The sequence below is a fragment of the Martes martes genome, assembly GCF_963455335.1.
Source record: "Martes martes genome assembly, chromosome: 9".
Lineage (NCBI taxonomy): Eukaryota > Metazoa > Chordata > Mammalia > Carnivora > Mustelidae > Martes > Martes martes.
In genome coordinates this window covers 14,087,977-14,105,892 of record NC_137896.1, presented here as the reverse complement: position 1 = coordinate 14,105,892, position 17,916 = coordinate 14,087,977, and the positions used below count along the sequence as shown (strand labels likewise).

Sequence of the window (17,916 nt, the reverse complement as noted above, 5' to 3'; positions counted from 1 at the left end):
AGTATTACTTGAACCTAGGCTCCAGGCTCGACGTCAGATTCCAACTCAGATAATAGGTCTTCCTTGGCCTCAATTTTTTCACCGGCGAGATGGGCTTTCCACTGTGGCATGACTTTGGAAAGTTAGAGTGCTGGATGGAGACTGTGGGATACAGTGGGGGCAGCCGGGACAGACTGGGTCTTCGGGACGGGTGGGAGGATTCGCGGAGGGTGCGAGCCCCTGCGGATTGGGTACGGTCCCGCAGGAGGCTGGGGCTCGCCCAGGCCTACCCAGGATTCCCAAGTCCCTCCCGGAGCGGAGGGCCCGGGATTCCCGGGAGGCTCCGGGGAGCGGGCGGGGCCGGGGGCGGGGCGGCGGCAGGAAGCGGCCGGAGCGGCGCTGTGAGCGGCCTGGGCCCGGCGAAGCCCGGCCGGCCTCGGTAAGCTGCCGGGGCTGCACCCCGGACGCCGGGGGATCGCGCGCCCCTGAGCACACCGCGGGGCGCGGGAGGGAGAGACGCGCCAGCAGGCAAAAGAGACGAGAGGGGGGATCCCGGCCTATCCCGGGAAGAGCGCGGCCCTAGGCTACGGCGGTGGGAGGGTGCGACGCCAGGCAACGCCCGGGCCTCGTAGGACCCCCAACGGGCTGGGGCGGGGCTTCCGCCGCGCCCCTCCCTCCGCCGGCTGGGCCCCGCCCCTCCTCCCAGCGCGGGGCCCCGGGTCTCCCTCCCGCCCACGCCCAGGCCTCAGTGTCGGGCTCCCCCCAGGGTGCCATGGCTTCGCGGCTCCTGCACCGCCTGCGGCACGCCCTGGCCGGCGACAACCCGGGGGAGGCGGCGACCGGTCCGGAGGCCGAGCAGTTCCCGGAGAGCTCGGAGCTGGAGGATGACGACGCCGAGGGCCTGTCCTCCCGCCTCAGCGGCACCCTCAGCTTCACCAGCGCCGAGGACGAAGAGGAGGAGGACGACGAGGACGACAGGGAGGTTGGCCCCGACCCGCTGCCCTCCGGGGACGGGGCGTCGGGAGAAGATGCAGGCGAGTTGCCGAAGACAGAGGCGGGAACCCTGGGGCTCGGTTAGGCCTCCACCCCAGCCCTGTTCCCCAGCCGTTTCTTGGCTGTGTGACCTTGAGAGAGTCACAAACCTCTCTGAGCCAAGTTTTCCCTTGTGTCAAATGAGGGAAATCATTCCCATCTTGGGGTTGCTGGGGGTATTAAATGTACAGCGTCTGGGATACAAATCGTAATAATGTGCTAGCAACGTTTTGGGGTGGAAATATTTTAGAGCCCACTGTCTGCCAGGCATGGTGTTTGGCACCTGGTCCCTCTCTGGCCCTCACTTTCCATTATGTCAAATGGAAATAAAGCCTGTCTCACCTGTTGGGAGTATGAGTGAGGTCACACGTGGTTTATGTGGCCCTTAGCCCCAGGCCCACTAATGTGACTGGTCCTGTGCCCTTCAGATCGGAGCTCTCCACCTGATGGGCAGCGGGGCAGTCAGCCGCTGGCAAGGCAGCTGCAGGATTTCTGGAAGAAGTCCCGGAACACCCTCGTGCCCCAGCGGCTGCTCTTCGAGGTGACCAGCGCCAATGTGGTCAAGGACCCACCCTCCAAGTACGTGGTGAGTGAAGGTCCAGGAACCCCTGGGCTGAGTCTGAAAGTCTAGCTAAGAGAAAGACTCCCAACTTCCCAACTTGATAAATGGTCAATCTATTTTAGGAATGGGGAAACTGAGGTCAGAAAGGGGATGTAATTTGATCAAGTCCTTGGGCAGATGACTTAGCTTTCTGAGGGATTATGGATCTGCCTCCCCATCCTGGTTTTGAGACTAAGGGAACTGCCGTGTGGGCCCCCCTTCCCCCAGGTTTTGCAAACTGTAGCAAAATACAAGATACACAAGAAAGACTATTATCTGGGTCAGACCTGAGACCCAAGTTGCATTGGTTAGTAGTTTAAAAAAAAAATGGGTTTTGAATCCAGACCTTGATTCAGACCCCAATTATCAGCTGTTTGACGTTGGGTGAGTTGTGTAACTTTGATGACGCTCATTCCTCATCTGAGGAGTGGGAATAATGCAGAAGGTTGTTGAAGAAATTAAATGAGTGCACAGAGAGCCCTTAGCACTGTGCCTGGCATTATGAAGTGCTTGATAAAATGGTAACTATTATGACTTAACTTTGGCTTGAAAATGTCTGGTGTCTAGGGCCTTATACCCCAGGTCAGTCAATCCCTGGGCACCCACACTGTACACAACAATCTTGTTCTGAGGGTTAGATTTAGGGGGCAAATGGTGTTGAGATGAGAGCAAGGGAAGGCCTTGGAGTCTGGTTTTGCCTGTGGAAAGGAGAAACTGACATGGGAGAATGAGGTCTGCCAGGTCCTGAAACCCAGCCTGACCTGGCCAGTCCCGGCAGACTCAGACCTCCCTCATCTTCACCACCCTCCTCCATTTCTGACTCAGCAGGCAAGGGGCCTGGAGCCCTGTCCCACATCTGGGCCTCTTCATTCCTTTCTGCGCTGTGAGTAAACAAGGGCCACGCCTATGGGGTGACTGCTCCAATTTGAGCAAGGATCGACTCTGATGATCTAGTCTTAAGTGGCGAAAGTCCCAGCCAGGCCTCATGCACTGGGAAAGGGACCCTCAGGAATGGCCAGGCAGCAGGGAAGTACTGGGTGATTCTAGAAGAGAATGACAAGATAGAGCAGTATGGCCGGATATGCTCTGGCCCATGTCTAGAGAGACAAGTCCCTTCCTCTGTTCCTGGGGTGGGGTTGAAAGCCGGGACTCTGGAATTAGGCGGGCCTGGGTTTGAATCCCAGCTGGACCATTTACCAGCTATGTGACTTAGGGGAAGCCTTGGAGCCCGTTGCCTCTCTTGTAGCCCGCTTCCTCTGCTGTCAGAGTCAGGGGCTCCCTCCTTGCTGTGCTCCATAGTAAAGTGCCCAGCACAGCACATCATGACAGGGGCCGGTGCTCAGTTAATGGAGCTACTGTCATTATTACCCGTCCTGGCAGGACATTACAAAGGTCAGATGAAATAATGGATATAAAATGTTTCCTTTTTGCCTAAAATTTAAAGTAAAAGCTACATGAATATAAGGGGTCATTTTAGACAATGCTTCCTGAAGTGTATTTTGAAGGAAACTGGTTTCCTGGAATGTTGATAACTGTTCCTTTAAAAAAAAAAAACAAAAAGTTTTTGCAGCCAGTGTTTTTTGGGAACGCAGAACTGAGCGGGAGTAAAATAAACTTCTTTAAGGTAAAATCTTTTAATCCTTAGTATTAATGTCCACTGAATCTTGAAGAGAAGTATAAAATAGACCAGAGGTGGCTAGAATATTGGCAGTTTCACAGAACAAATTCGAGAGAAAAGTCCAGGTTTGGTGTTAGTGTGCCTTCAGTATCTCATGCTTAACAAATCCCCCTTTTTAAACCTGGTGGGTCAGCATTATTACAGATTAATCTGTATACAGGTGCTCGGGCCCCAGGGCAGCTTCGTGGTCATCTTGATCAGCGTTTCTCAAACATCACTCATTCCAGGACCACCTTCATGATTCTTGTCCTAGCTAAATGCTACTGTACCATTCCTTGCTTAACATTTTTAAGTAAACCTATTTTTTTTCATAAATAAGTTCAAAAGACTTCAAAGCACTACGGTATTTGGAAAGCCTTGTTTGCCATAAAGACAACCATAAAAATTAATGAATTAAATACAATAAAAACAGTGAAAATGAGAGCATGTCATTAAAACCCTGCACGAATCCTGTTGCCTAAAGGCCCAGACCTGAGATTTGCTTTCTGGGTCTTTTCTGAAAGGGGAGATAAGTGTTGGAGAAATGCGTTTCAAAAAACCAAGCTGAGAGCTTCTCAACCTGTAGTCAGGATTCAAGGAGTACTCGGCAAGGAGGGGGGGGGTCACCTCCTGTCTCCACTTCAGTGTTATTTACTCCAGTACCAACCACCTAGAATCTCAGGCCCAACATTTACTTATACGCATCCCACACGTGAGGGGACACTGACCTAGGTCACCACTTTGCTCACTAGAGAGGAAAGCAAGACCCCAGGGGGGACTGCCTTGCTTGACGACACACTGCAAGGGAGTAGCTGACTGGGGGGTGTGCCCTGATGCCCTCTTCACAACGATCACTACTTGATCTATCTGAAGACCTGTCCTCCAGGTCTGCTTTGGAATAACCTGGCTAAGGATGTGGGGGCTCTGTGTCCAGAGCGGAACAAAGTCCAAGCTGGTCTTGAAGGCTGGTTCAGTGGCCCAAGAGATCGGCCTGGGCTTCAGCTCCCAGCTGGTTTACCAGAGGGGCTGTCCGAAGAGCTAACTGCCCTATGGGAAGGGAGTGCTCCCTGGAAGGGCAAAGGGGGTGGCAGGTCTAGGCACTGAAGCTCATCTCTGTCTTTCTCTCCCCGTGCTGCCTTGGGCCTGGGTCATTTCAGACGAGCCTCAGGTAAGATGGGACTGGGCTCCCTGGCTGCCGCCCCAGCAGCTCCCACCCTCCTGGGCCCAGTCTCAGGGGCCAAGGGAAGAAGTGGGGGAATGCAGCTTGAGGTGTGGGTATGGGGAGGGAAGGGGTGCATGGACAACTCACACCTGCACTGACCCCACCCTCCCTGCAGCTCTACACCCTCGCCGTGATGGGTCCAGGGCCACCTGATCGCCAGCCAGCCCAGATCTCTCGCCGCTACTCGGACTTTGAGCGGCTGCATCGGAACCTGCAGCGACAGTTCCGGGGCCCCATGGCTGCCATCTCATTCCCCCGGAAGCGCCTGCGCCGGAATTTTACCGCAGAGACCATCGCCCGCCGGAGCCGGGCCTTCGAGCAGTTTCTGAGCCACCTGCAGGCAGTGCCTGAGCTGCGCCGTGCCCCGGACCTGCAGGACTTCTTCGTGCTGCCCGAGCTGCGGCGGGCACAGAGCCTCACCTGCACTGGCCTCTATCATGAGGCTCTGGCGCTCTGGGCCAATGCCTGGCAGCTGCAGACCCAGCTAGGCACCCCCTTGGGCCCAGACCGCCCACTGCTGACCCTGGCTGGGCTGGCTGTGTGCCACCAGGAGCTGGAGAACCCTGGGGAGGCCCGGGCGTGCTGTGAGAGGGCCTTGCAACTGCTGGGGGACAAGAACCCCCACCCTCTGCTGGCACCCTTTCTGGAAGCCCATGTCCGGCTCTCCTGGCGCCTGGGCCTGGACAAACGCCAAACAGAGGCCCGGCTCCAGGCCCTGCAGGAGGCAGGCCTGACCCCCACGCCACCCCCCAGTCTCAAAGAATTGCTTATCAAGGAGGAACTGGACTGACTTTGCCTACACTGAAGGCCACTGTGGGGAGAGGCACCGCCCAGGGATGGGGGGTGGGCAAGGAGGGCAGGAATAGCAGTTGGGAAGCTGTAGGGGGTGCTGGGAACCCCTAGAAGTCCTACAAAGAATCTGCAGCAAACCAAGGAAACATGTTCCTTCTGTCGAGCTGGGCTTAGGACAAGCTTCAGCCAGGGTTGCCCTGGGGTGGCAGAGGGAGATAGTCTGATGCAGCCTCTCCAGCTCATGAATGTCTGGGGACTATGCCCCAGGGTAGGTCAATGTTACCTCTTCCTTGGCCCGAGGGCTAGGGACTCTTCCTCCGGAGTCCTGGAGTAGGGCTGCCATCTGGCCCAGGGGAATTAAAGGCCAGCAGCTCCAGTGGTATTAGTCTCTTTATTGGGTTTGGGGATAGAAGGTCCAGCCCTTGACTGTAAGGTGTTGGGAGAAGGGTGACCCCTGAAGCCCCAGGCCAAGCTGGTCCCTCTGGCTACAGCTTGCTCTCTGAGTCCCAGGGCTTCACTCGGATCACGCCCTCCTGGGCACAGGACACAGCAAGGACGCCGTCCCGACGCCACAGCCGCCCTTGGACCAGCCCCCGGGAGCCACCTGTGGGTGAGGGGAAGGGTGAGAACGGCCTTCTCTCTCCTTCAGAGCCCAGCCAGACAATGCTTCTTGGAAAGTGTGCAGCTGCTCTGGCTGCCCCGTCCAAGGGCACATCAAGTGTTGTGGCCTCTCCCAGTCTCTAAGTGCCCCTTTATGAGCCTATCAGGAATGGTCCCTGGGGGTAACTCCTAAGGGAACCCCACTTGACAGTTTGAAAGCACTTTCACATATCCAGTGGCTTCCTCAAAAAGCTCACAGGGGGAAGAATTCTGAGGGCAGTCTCAGGTCAGCAGCTTGGCTAAGTAGATCCGTCCCCACTCTGGCCACTTAAGAGTAGGAAACCCAGCAGTTCCCTTTCTAATGAATCAAACTGGGTGCTCCAGGGTGGTAATTCACAAAACAAACAAATGAAAACCCATCCTCACCCCTATTAGGAAAAAGGGCATGTGGGGAGGACCTGGGGCCATCACACCTGGCCACCCTCCCAGCCTGACCACTCCCTTGCTAGCAGTGGGCCTGAGTGGAAGGTTCTAGAGGGAGCTGCTGGTCTCCCTTATACAGAGTAGAGCTCACTTAGTTCTCATAATGGCCAAGTGAGGCAGGCCCATTTTCCAGATGAAGACACCGAAGTCCAGGGAGCCTCAGGCCCTCGGCCATAAGAAGCAGGCCAAACCCGAAGCCAGGTGTTCTAACCACAAGGTTGCTGATCTTGTGTTGCAACACTCTTGGTGCTGGAGAGTCCCCCTTCCCTGAAGAGAGATTCCCTTCAGTTCTGCCCCCGTTTTACAGAGCAAGGCTTTTCTTTATCTGAAGTATACTTGCCTAGAAAGGAGCCCAGGGCTCTGAGACTAGACACTGATGAACAAGTCTGGGCTTCTCTGCACACCATGAATATCCCAAGTAGTGGAGCCCTTAGAGACTATGGAGGGCTCTGACCCCCAGTCAGGTTGGTTAATCTGCACTGTTGCTCAAGGGAGCTGCTTAAAAAATAGTTTGCTGGATTTCATCCAAGACCTGCTGAGTCAGAATCTTGGGGGTGGAACCTGAGTATCTGCTTTGGAAAGGCTCCCCAGCTGGCTGGCTGATGTGCCACCGCATTCAGATACCACTGTTCTATGTGACCCTATTTGTTTAGATGGGGAAACTGAGGCTCAGAGAGGAGCTGGGACTTGTCCAGGATCACACAGAGAATCTGGTGCTTCTGGGCCTAGAACTGGGTCTCTGGTACTCCCTGCAGGCTACAGAAATTAAGCTTAGCAGGTGTCCCCTCTCGAGCCTCATGCTGTCATTTTGAAGACAACAATGCCAGAGACTAGGGGGCCAGGAGAGGAAGCGACGGGCGGTGCCCCACAGGATCACCTGAGAAAGCAGGCTTCCTGCCCCAACCCACCCTCCCCGCGCCCCCCTCCCATCAGCCCCTTTGTCCCCCGTGGCCCGGTACTCACCAGCCCAGGGGCTCTCACACTCATAGAGCATCCAGTGGTCCGCTCGGAAGGGGGTGTGGAACCACATGGAGTGGTCCAAGGAGACCATGAAGCGCACCTTGTGCCGCCACTGGTGGGGCAGCATGGCCGTGCCCAGGAAGGCATAGTCCGAGATGTAGGCGGCCACACAGCAGTGCATCTTCATGTCGCCCTCCCCTGCAACACGCGCAGGCCCATCAGCCCCAGGCTCCTGGGCTTTACAGCTCAGGACCTGTGGGGAGGCACGCAGAGAGGGGCTGCCGTGCACAGATGTGTAGACCGTTTGCTGCATGAGGGCGCCTGGCCTGAGGGTGTGTGTGTGTGTGTGTGTGTGTGCGCGCGCGCACGCGCGCCAGCTGACAAAGGAGGTAGGGATGGGCAGAGGGCAGCGCTAAGTGAGGACTGAAATCCAGCCTTCACTCCCTAAGTCCCCCACAATGAGCCCTCTAAGGGGGTGTCTTCTTCCAGCCTGCGCAGAGGCCATATGGCTAGTAGGGGTCCTAGAGGAGAACCTCAGCAAGGTGCCTGGTCTTCTCCAGAAAGGGTCTCCATGAGGATTATTATAGTCACCATCCCATTTATCCCCATGCAGGCAGCAGAGAGGGTCCTCGTGAGAAGCTACTTCCCCATCACACCGACAAGGAAACAGGCCCAGAGAGGGGAAGTAACACGCCCCGTGCCACAAAGGGCACGCCTAGCCCCAGTCCTTGGGGTCCTCTTACCAATATGGCCCCGGGCTCGCACCCAGAACATCTGTTTGGGCTCCATGCTCTGCAGCCGATTCAGGGCAGGTGGCTTTACCGGCCTGATCTCAATGGGGACCTCCTTGGCAGCAATTCGGTTCAGTCCCACTCGGTACTTCTCTTGGAGCCTGGGATCCCTGTAAGTAAAGGGGAAAGGGAGAGCCTCTCTGAGCTGCCTCTGTGACCCCCTCATTCCTCCACAGGGACTCCTGACTTTTCCCCACAGCTCCCCTCCCATCTGACAGGCAGAAGAGCACAGTGTCTGACTCCTTTCTCTGCCACTTAGGCGCCCTGTGGCCCTGTGCCAGCTGAGTTACCTCGCTGAGCCTCTCTTCCCAACTGCAAAATGGAGCTGGTGACGGCCACCTACCTCCTCTAACACTTCAGAGTGGCAAGGCGGACCCTACCACGGGCACGCTTCTAAGCACACATGACCTCGTCACGACAACCCTGTGACACAGTGCGGTCATCGCCCCCACGGGAGAACTGACCTGAAATGAGCACCGGGAGTTCCAGGAGCTTGCTCAGGCAGTGGAGAAGGCAGCATGTGGACCCAGGCAGTCTGGCTCCATGTTTCAGGCTTTGACCCACTTCGCTATTCTCCACTTTCAGGAAGCAGGCTGAGCAACTCGGACCGACCAACCGAACCCTAAGCAATTGGGAAGACCGCGTTCCCAATTCCCATCTCCCGGGAAGTCCCTCCGCCCTGGTAACAACCGCCCTGAGAGCTCTTCACCAGGGCTTCCATTTTCAGCCCCCGCTTCTAGGGCACGGTCCCACAGACCTTATGTGATGGCGGGACATTTCTGTACCTACACTTCCCACTAGGAAGCTGCTAGCCACATGGCTACTGAGTGCTTGGGGTGTGGCTAGTGCGACAACAGAATTGTTCATTCTATTTAATGTTACGTTAATACAGCCCCATGTGGCTAGTGACTTCCTAGCTGGACAGCATAGCTCTAGATTCAGGGACCTCTAAGAACAATGTCCTCCTTTCATTTCAGTGAACATTTGGGAGTGCTGACAGCAGACCAGGCCCTATGCGCACTCCTCTCTGTGGGCAGCGCTAAAACTACAATTCACGGAGCTTTCATGGAGTTACTTATCATCTCTTACCTCACTTAATCCTCATAGCAGCTTTGTGAGGTAAGAATCACAATTAGCACCTTGGTACCTGCGAGCAGAGGCTCAGAGTGGGAAAGCAACTTGCCCAAACTCACACAGCTAGCAGAAACAAAGGTCTACATTTGAATCTGGGCCTTTACCAAAAGATCACACCCATTCTATCCCATCGGTGCTCTGCTCCCTCCCCAGCAGGCAGCACGGGCCAGGAGAGGTCTCCTTGGGATGCAGCTGTGAAGTAGGCAGGACAGACATGACCATTCCCGATTTTTAGGTAAAGCAGGACTCAGAGGCAGGCCGGAGAGCCAGGCAAAGTCACACAGCAGGGGAACACTAACAGAGACACAGACCCGGCCAGAGTTCATGTGTCCGTCCTGTGTCGGGACCCCGAGCTCTCTCCCCTGCCCCACAATGTTCCCAACTTTACTGGCTGTGATCCAAGCGAGAAAGGTATTTCACCAGGTGATATTCAAATATTGAACACACACTAAGGCAAAGGCAGCAGGGACCATCACACGCCAGGCATTACCTGCTAGGCTGCCGGATCATGAGTGATCCCGGAGGAGCAGAGGGACCACTCAGGGTTTGGAGAGGTATGTACCAAGTGATCACAGAAGTGTGTCTGAATTTTAACAACCAGGAAAGCTGTAACAGTACCTGACCCGGCTGAATCAGAAGCTCTGCACTTACATCACGACCCAACACACTCACCCGCGCGCACAGACACACGCACACCACAGACACACACAACTGAAGCTCAAGTTTCAGAAAAGGGGGCTGACCCTGACTACACACGATACACTCCAATATCTGTATTTTTTTAAATGCCGGTCAAGACCCACTAAAGGATTCCATGACCCACTCCCAGGTGACAACGGCAGGTGTCCCGGAGCCTCCAGCTCTCTCACCTTAAATACTGGTCGATGAGGGCCTCATGGTCCAGCAGCTCTTCGGGCGGGGGCACGCTGGGCATGGAGAACTGGTGCCGCACGGGGCTGGGTTGGGCCTGCTGGAAAGAGGCCTGGCAGATGAAAATGGGCCTGCCGTGCTGCACGGCCTTCACGGAGCGCACCGAGAAGCTCGTCCCCGTCCGCGTCCGCTCCACCTGGTACAGCACCGGCACCTTGGGGTCCCCTGCAGCAGGCACAAGTGACATGGTGTGTCCAAAAGAGCCCCATATGGGCGGTCGTCATCACCACGGCTGGGCAGGCACCTCCGCTATTCCTTCTCTATTTCTTTTCTACCCGGTAGTCCCTGACTGAGGCCTGCTATGGCCCGGGCACTAGGGGTACAGCGAGGATAGCAGAGCCTGTTCTCGGGTGCTCCAGGACAAGCGAAGCACCTCTCCTTCCACAACCCGGAGCAGGGGGGACATTCCCTGCATTCACATCCTGGCCCAGCCACTCACTAGCCACTAGCCATGTGGCCTTGGGAAAATCTCTGAGCAGTTTGCCCATCTGTAAAATAGGGATCATACCTCTCAGGATCTTAAGGAGAATTCAACTGGAGTTGTAAAGTGTTCAGAATAACGTCCAGCCACAGTCAAGTGCTCCATGAGTTTGTTAAAGAAAATAATCCCAGCTTTGTCTGGTTTCACCTATTGACTGGGATCTTGTCATGAGTCTAGGACTAATCTTTTTTTTTTTTTTTAAGATTTTATTTATTTATTTGACAGAGAGAGAGAAGTCACAAGTAGACACAGAGGCAGGCAGAGAGAGAGAGAAGCAGGCTCCCCACCGAGCAGAGAGCTCAATGCGGGGCTCGATCCCAGGACCCTGAGACCATGACCCGAGCTGAAGGCAGAGGCCTAACCCACTGAGCCACCCAGGCGCCCCACAGGACTAATCTTTTAGATCAGAGGTCAGCAACTCTGGCCTGCGCCTTTTTGTCTGTTTGCTTTAGAACAAGCAAAAGCTATTTATTCGGAGTTTAGTATAGCAAGGGAGTCAGTCACCATCACTTATATTTGGCAGAAACTCAAAGGCAGGCAGAGGAGCAGAAAAGCATTACCGTGAAAAAAGATCGACTCTGTGGCACTCCAGGAGGCTGCTGGCATGGGCAGTCTGCAGGGAAGCGAACTAGAAGCAGGCAGTCTCTGTAACTGGGTAGGTGTGCGTATCTGGCTTTCTCTGGTTGGTCCTAAGGACAGAACTTAGGGAAGCTATCAGCTGTTAGTCCAGTCTTTGGTGTTTGGGGCTGACTGTTAACAGGGGTTATGGTTTGGCTGCCTGGACTGGTTGCCAGATATGGCGGCCTGATTTCCTATAAGTCTGATGTGTAGACAGTAGATTGGCTTCCTGTGATGCCTGCTGCCAACTATGCATCACAGTTCTGTTTTTTTTTTTTAAGATGTATTTATTTGGGGGGGCAGGGGCAGAGGGAGAGTGTCTTCAAGCAGACTCCCTGCTGAGTGCAGAGCCCAACCCGGGGCTTGATCTCACGAGCCAGGAGATCATGACCTGAGCCCAAACTGAGTCAGACACACCACTGACTGAGCCACCTGGGCAGCCCAGAGTTCTATTTTTATATATGGTCTGGCCATTATCTGTCTGACTATTCATTTTCTTAGGAAAAGCCTGCTGCCAGTCAGTCACTTCATTCTAGATGCAAACAACAGTCACTTGGCCCTTCTCTTTTGGGTATCTGCATCCCCAGGGTAGCATGGAAGTCACTGGCCCTGGGTTGAGGCCTATTAGCTAGTCCTCAAAAAACCAGTCAGGAGGGTTTCTAGGAGGAGCTTCCTTGGTGTCCCTGAAGTCCTTCTGTGTCTGATTCAGGCTGATGCTGGAGAACTCTGATACCTTGGCAGTGAGACAAATTAGGGACGATATTCAACATTCAGATGAAGGAAGCAGGTCTCAACCAGTTTGCTTCCTCCATCATCATCCAAATGGGGAGCCAATCACGCACCCGAGGCTCATTCAACAGCAAAAAGTATCACCATCCAAAGCTGGCTGGTTTGCTCAGCAACCTGCTGGCCGGCATTGCCAAAGGGGCATTTTTATCAGAATGGGGGTCTTCAGGCCTTTAGGAAGGGATTCCCAAGAGTCCATATCCTGGAAACAGTTACATGTACAATCTGATTTCAGGGGCTGGCAAGGAACCCTCCTTTCCCTACCTACCAACAAACTTTAAAAGGGAAATAAAAATGGGGCGTCTGGGAGGCTCAGTCACTTAAGCATCTGCCTTCGGCTCAGGTCATGATCCCAGAGTCCTGGGATTGAGCCCCATGTTGGGTTTGCTGCTCAGCAGGGAGAGAGCCTGCTTCTCCCTCTCCCTCTGCTTCTCCCCCTGCTCGTGCTCACTCTCTCAAATAAAATCTTAAAAAAAAAAAAGGAAGAAAAAAGGCTCTAATCTAATATTTGGCTGTAGCTAAAATACAGTACTTCTAGTTACTAGTGATATACCTTTCAGTGTGAATGAGTTCCAGACCTGTTCTTGGACATTTTTATTAGAACAGAGCAGGTAGGCCCTGGAATATATTGAAGGAAGGGTCAAACAGTTGTGGAGTGACTGCTGGGTGCCACATAGCATTAGAAACTAAGGCAGGTCAGGGTACCTGGATGGCTCAGTTGGTTAAGGCTCTGAATGGGTTTCAGCTCAGATCATGATCTTAAGGTCCTGAGATCGAGCCCCGAGCCCCCACTCCAAAAATCAGGCTCGACCCTCAGTAGGGAGCCTTCTTGAGAATTCTCTCCCTTTGCCCCTCCTCCCACCCAGCAGGCTCTCTAAAATAAATAAATCTTAAGGAAAAAAAAGTGGGGGTAAGGGGCACCTGGGTGGCTCAGGTCATGATCCCAGGGTCCTGGGATCAAGCCCTGCATCTGCATCGGGCTTCCTGCTCTGCGGGAAGCCGGCTTCTCCCTCTCCTACTTCCCCTGGCTTGTGTTCCCTCTCTCGCTGTGTCTCTCTGTCAAATAATTAATTAAAATCTTGAAAAAAAAAAAGAAAGAAAGACACTAAGTCAGGTTTTCTCAAGTGGGTTTCACAATAGCTATGCAAAGGTTTTTTCCCCCATTGAATAGATGAGGAAATTGATGCCATTAATAACATTTTTTAACTACACACAAGCCCCCCCCCTTTTTTTTTTTTTTTAACATATTGTCTGTTGCTTTTGCCCTCAAAACCTAAAATAGTTTTTTTAAAGGAGGCTCCGGGCCCAACATGGGGCTTGAACTCATGACCCTGAGATCAAGAGTCACCTCCTCCACTGACTGAGCCAGCCAAGTGCTCCAAAACACAAACTACTTTTTATCTGGCCCCTTGCAAAATAATGTTTGATGACTCTATACTCTGATTTGCCAAGCTCTACACCTATCTCAAGTCAGATGACCCCTGTACTACATTCTTCTTTATCTGCAGAGCAATACCTGAAAACAAAAACAAAACCAAAAAAAAACAACTATCATTCTATCCTACAATTTTTAGAAAAAGAATTGAAAAAGAATTGATAAATAGCCGAGGACAGCCACACCCATCCCAGCCTCTTTTATTTAAAAATATGGAAATATCATCATTGGACCCCCTGGGAGGTCACATCTCACACTTGCAAGAGAGCTTCCCTTTTTGCCTTGCTGCAAAGAAGCTCAGAACAAACTTTATAAAACTGTAACAATATGCCTTAGCCTTGGTTTTGTTTTTTGTTTTTTTTTTAACACAATCACTTCTCCCAAATCCGGTTACTACTAGTCTCCTGTCCCCTGACTTCTATTTTAATAGTCCTGTAAGAGTTGCCAATTATTCAATATACACTGAAGTAGGGACACAAATGATTGATGATTATTTTGAAATAGTAGCGTGGGCATGCCTCATTTTACGCTGCCCTGGATGGAGACCTTCCAAGGAAAAGGATCCTTCCCCCAAAACCTGGTAGCTCTCCCATGGTCTGGAATTACGTCCCAAGATTAAAGAGAAAAGCAAAGGAGGAGGGCAGAGTTATGAAGCTTGGAGACGCACACTCAGGTTTAAATCCCAGTGCTGCCTCCCTGAGCACTGAGGGAGCTGGTTTCATAACCTCTTCTGGTCCCCATTTCCTTCTGGAATGGTCGCAGGAATTCCTACCCCTCCTGTTGACTTGTAAGGACCAAGGTAACAAGATAACATACATACCTATGCTCCGTATCATGCAAATTTTACTTATTCCCATAAATTCCTCATTCAAAAAGAATATCAGTTCTCATTCATGGGAAACCAGCAACATTCCAGAACCCTCCCCTTCTCCATTTTTCAGGTGGGATGAACCAAGCCTAGTGGGGATGTGGATGGTAACCTCATTCAAGACTGCCTGGTGAGGGGTGCCTGGGTGGCTCAGTGGGTTAAAGCCTCTGCCTTAGGCTCAGGTCATGATCTCAGGGTACTGGGATCGAGCCCCGCTTCGGGCTCTCTGCTTGGCGCGGAGCCTGCTTCCCCTTCTTCTCTCTCTGCCTACTTGTGATCTCTGTCTGTCAAATAAATAAAATCTTTTAAGAAAAAAAAAAAAAAAAGACTGCTTGGCAAGTTAGTGGCAAAGCTGAAAACAGACCCAAGGTCTCTTGATTTGCAGGCTGGTGCTCTCTTCTCCAAGCCAAGCTGCCCACTGTGGAACTCTTAGCAGAGGTGACAGCACCTCCCTGAGGATGCAGTACAGGGCTTGGCACCAGAAGGTGTGGAGAGAATGAACAAAAACCGGCAGGGAGCAGTTAAGCAACAAAGTCTTAATGTCATTTCGTGCCAGATAACAAGTGATGTGGGAAACAAAGGCAAAAGAAGAAATTAAATTTCCTTACTACAAACATCGCACTGACAAGTCCTTGAAACAGGCAGAGTGACATTCCTCTCGGAACTCAGCTACCTCAATGTTAATACTTTGCTAAGGAGAAAAGGCAATCTTAGCTTAAACATTATCCAGACCCCCACCCCTGTAAGTCTCCTTTAAACAAAGAAATTCCTCTGGAAACTTCCTTTATCTCTACCCCCCAAGATGTATGTAGGCAATCATCCTCCAAGCATTTGGCCCACTGATAAATATCTGAAGAGTCTCACGACTAAGGTTTTATTAGCCAGTAATAAATGACCTTTTCCTAACAACAGCTAGCCCCCCTCAAGTTCCTGGAAACCTTGTTTCCAAAATACCTTGGAGGCTTGTGCTGTCCCTAACCCCCTGCGAACTCAAAAGTATACAATCAATCAGTCACTCATCACAACCCCAGTGCAGCTCTTTCTGCCCATGGGTCTTGCCCCATGCTCTCATAAAACCACCTTTCTGGAGGTACCTGGGTGGCTCAGTTGGTTAAGCCTCCAACTCCTGATTTCCACTCGGATCAGGATCTCAGGGACACCGCAATCTGCTTGAGATTTTCCCTTTCCCTCTGCCGCACCCCTGCCCCACACTCTATTCTTTTTTTATTTTTTTAGATTTTATTTCTTCATTTGAGAGAGCGAGAGTACAAGGAGGGTAGGGGGCAGAGGGAGAGGGAGAAGCAGACTCCCTGCTGAGCAGGAAGCCCAGCTGGCGGGGGGCCTTGATCCTAGGATCCTGGGATCATGACCTGAGCTGAAGGGAGCAATTTAACTGACTGAGCCATCCAGGCAACCCCCCCCACCCCCAAAAATACATCTTTAAAAACAAACAAACAAAACCACCTTTTTGCACCAAAGACATTTCAAGAATTCTTCCTGGACCATTTGCTCTGAACCCCAACACTTTCACATCAACAAGCACACAGTGATCTCAGGAGGTGTGAGGTCCAACACTCTTCTTGGCCCCACGCTTTGTTCCTCTAGGCTCCCCTAAAGGGAATCAACTAATAGTTTCTCTCCCCCCAACCACTGTCCTTCCTCCCTCTCCCTCCATCTCCTCAGTCAGCCCTCCAGGTACAGTAAGAAGTGGCTGTTGGGCCACCAGGGTTGGGTTGGGGATAAGGGGGGGGATAGTTTACCTGCCCGTACAAAGTAGCAGTGCAGGGAGTGCACATGGACGTCTTCACTTACAGACTTGGCTGCAGCCACCAGGGCCTGGCCCACAATCTGACCTCCAAACAGCCGCTGGGTTGTGGGTACCCAGTAATGTCTTCCTCTGTGGGGTGAGGGGAAGGCAGGAAATACTTGGGTCAAACACAGGGCCAAATCCTGCAACCATTATTGAGCCCATAGGGCAGGATCTCTCTGAGATCCTCCTGAAATCTGATGAAAGCCATGAACCCTTCTCCCAGGCAAATACCCTAACTCTGCATACAGCATACATAGAACTTCACAGCCTTCAAGACCGCCCAACCCTTCTATGGGCTTCAGTTAAAGATAAGGAACCAATCCCCTTATTTACACAAAGAGAACAGGAATCAGAGAGGGAAAGTGACTTGAGCAAGGTGACACAACTTAAATATTGCCAATCCTAGCAGTCTCTGCATCTTTTGTCCCCAGGTCCAGTGTTTCCTCCAATGCTGTATTCAAGGATAAGGCAGAAGCCTGTCAAGGCTGTTAGGGGACCAAGACGAACTCGAAGAACTGGGGGCAGACTGCATTAAAACCTGCCACTTAGACGGTCCAGTTCTTCCAAGAACTAGATCTAGGACTCTTAAGAGCCCTCAGGTTTCCAGTCTGACCCTTCAGTGCACAGATGCAGAAACTAAGACCCCAGAGGTGAAACTCCAGCTTCCTACCAAGGAACCCAGCCCAGCCCTAAGTTAACATTTTTTAATACAATGGATTCCAAGTAGCCCTCCAGGAAGTTATTTGTAATTCATTACCTAGGGGGAAGGGAAGTTAACACCTAAGTTTGTTTCTGAAAAGCCAGTAGGAACCTTGAAGGACGAAACTATTAAATCTCTAGCTACAGAAAGCATTTAGGTGGCATCTGGAAGGAAACTGGCTCAGGCCTTGGAAAGAGCAATGAGCTACTAGATCCCTCCAAGTGGTGGAGGGAACGAGGTATGTAAGAGGAAAAGGACAATGAATATGCAAGAAGCTGCTTGTAAGTTTTAAACCTGATCAGCTGCGTGCACTTGGACAAGTCACCACCCTTTCTGGGCTGGCTCCCCCAGGGACACTGACTCCTCAAGGGTGGCTGCTGAGGCGGCTGTCTTAGGCCACCACTTTATATGCCCAGATTGCCAGGACCTCCTAGTTGGCGGGGCTGCGCAGACCTGGCGCGCAGAGGGCCGAAGCTAGGGCAGCGAGGGGAGGTCTGCTCTCCCAGACGCGGCAGAGCCTGCATCCCGCGCAGAACCCATCCTCGTCCAGGAGGCTATCAGCAGGGGGCAACGCGGAGGCGGCAGTCGAGATCAGAAGCCTCTGTCCCAACGGGGGGGGGGATGCGAGCCAGATGTGGCCGGCTACCTGAACAGATCCTCGTCTAGCGGCTCGAGGTTGAGCACGCTGGTAACCAGGACGCTGCGGAGGTCCCCTGGGGGATCGCCGCCTCCCTGTTCGTCCTCTGGAGCCTGCCGGGACGACATGGGGTTCACTTGCTGCGGGGCAGGGTACTGCGCTAAGCGGACACGAACAGACCCGCTCTGAACGCGGAGCTTCTTCCGGCAGCTTCCTCCAGTAAGCGGAAATCCCCTGCCAACCCTGAGGAAGCGGAATCCAAGTTGTGATTGGCCGGTGTTCCTGTCAGTCTTCGCGAGAGGCGGCTATCTTTCTCTGGCAATTGGAGAAAATGATTGCCAGTCTGGGAATCCCGCGTATGATTGGGTATGACTGTGAGGGGGCGGAACCCGGGACTAAA

The 17,916-nt window shown here is 52.9% G+C and overlaps 2 protein-coding genes across 6 annotated transcripts; one reads left to right on the top strand and one right to left on the bottom strand.

Moving 5' to 3' along the window:
* The first annotated feature begins 331 nt into the window (after positions 1–331).
* Positions 332–5,663, top strand: SNX21 (sorting nexin family member 21). 5 transcript variants are annotated; one of them, XM_080813057.1, is made up of 4 exons: positions 332–418; positions 746–961; positions 1,440–1,607; positions 4,607–5,663. In XM_080813057.1, the coding sequence occupies exon 4, from the start codon at positions 4,625–4,627 to the stop codon at positions 5,279–5,281; it is 657 nt and encodes a 218-aa protein (XP_080669183.1). In that variant the 5' UTR covers positions 332–418; positions 746–961; positions 1,440–1,607; positions 4,607–4,624; the 3' UTR covers positions 5,282–5,663. The 5 variants fall into 5 exon arrangements, with proteins under 5 accessions (XP_080669183.1, XP_080669182.1, XP_080669181.1 ...); XM_080813056.1 differs by having other exon boundaries at positions 338–418; positions 746–1,013; XM_080813055.1 differs by having other exon boundaries at positions 348–418; positions 746–1,013; positions 1,440–1,597.
* On the bottom strand, positions 5,627–17,731 carry ACOT8 (acyl-CoA thioesterase 8). The gene is made up of 6 exons (XM_080813061.1): positions 17,526–17,731; positions 16,130–16,266; positions 10,121–10,346; positions 8,070–8,227; positions 7,330–7,524; positions 5,627–5,887 (listed from the first exon to the last, which is right to left on the bottom strand). The coding sequence occupies exons 1-6, from the start codon at positions 17,642–17,644 to the stop codon at positions 5,769–5,771; spliced, it is 954 nt and encodes a 317-aa protein (XP_080669187.1). The 5' UTR covers positions 17,645–17,731; the 3' UTR covers positions 5,627–5,768.
* Positions 17,732–17,916: the final 185 nt, after the last annotated feature.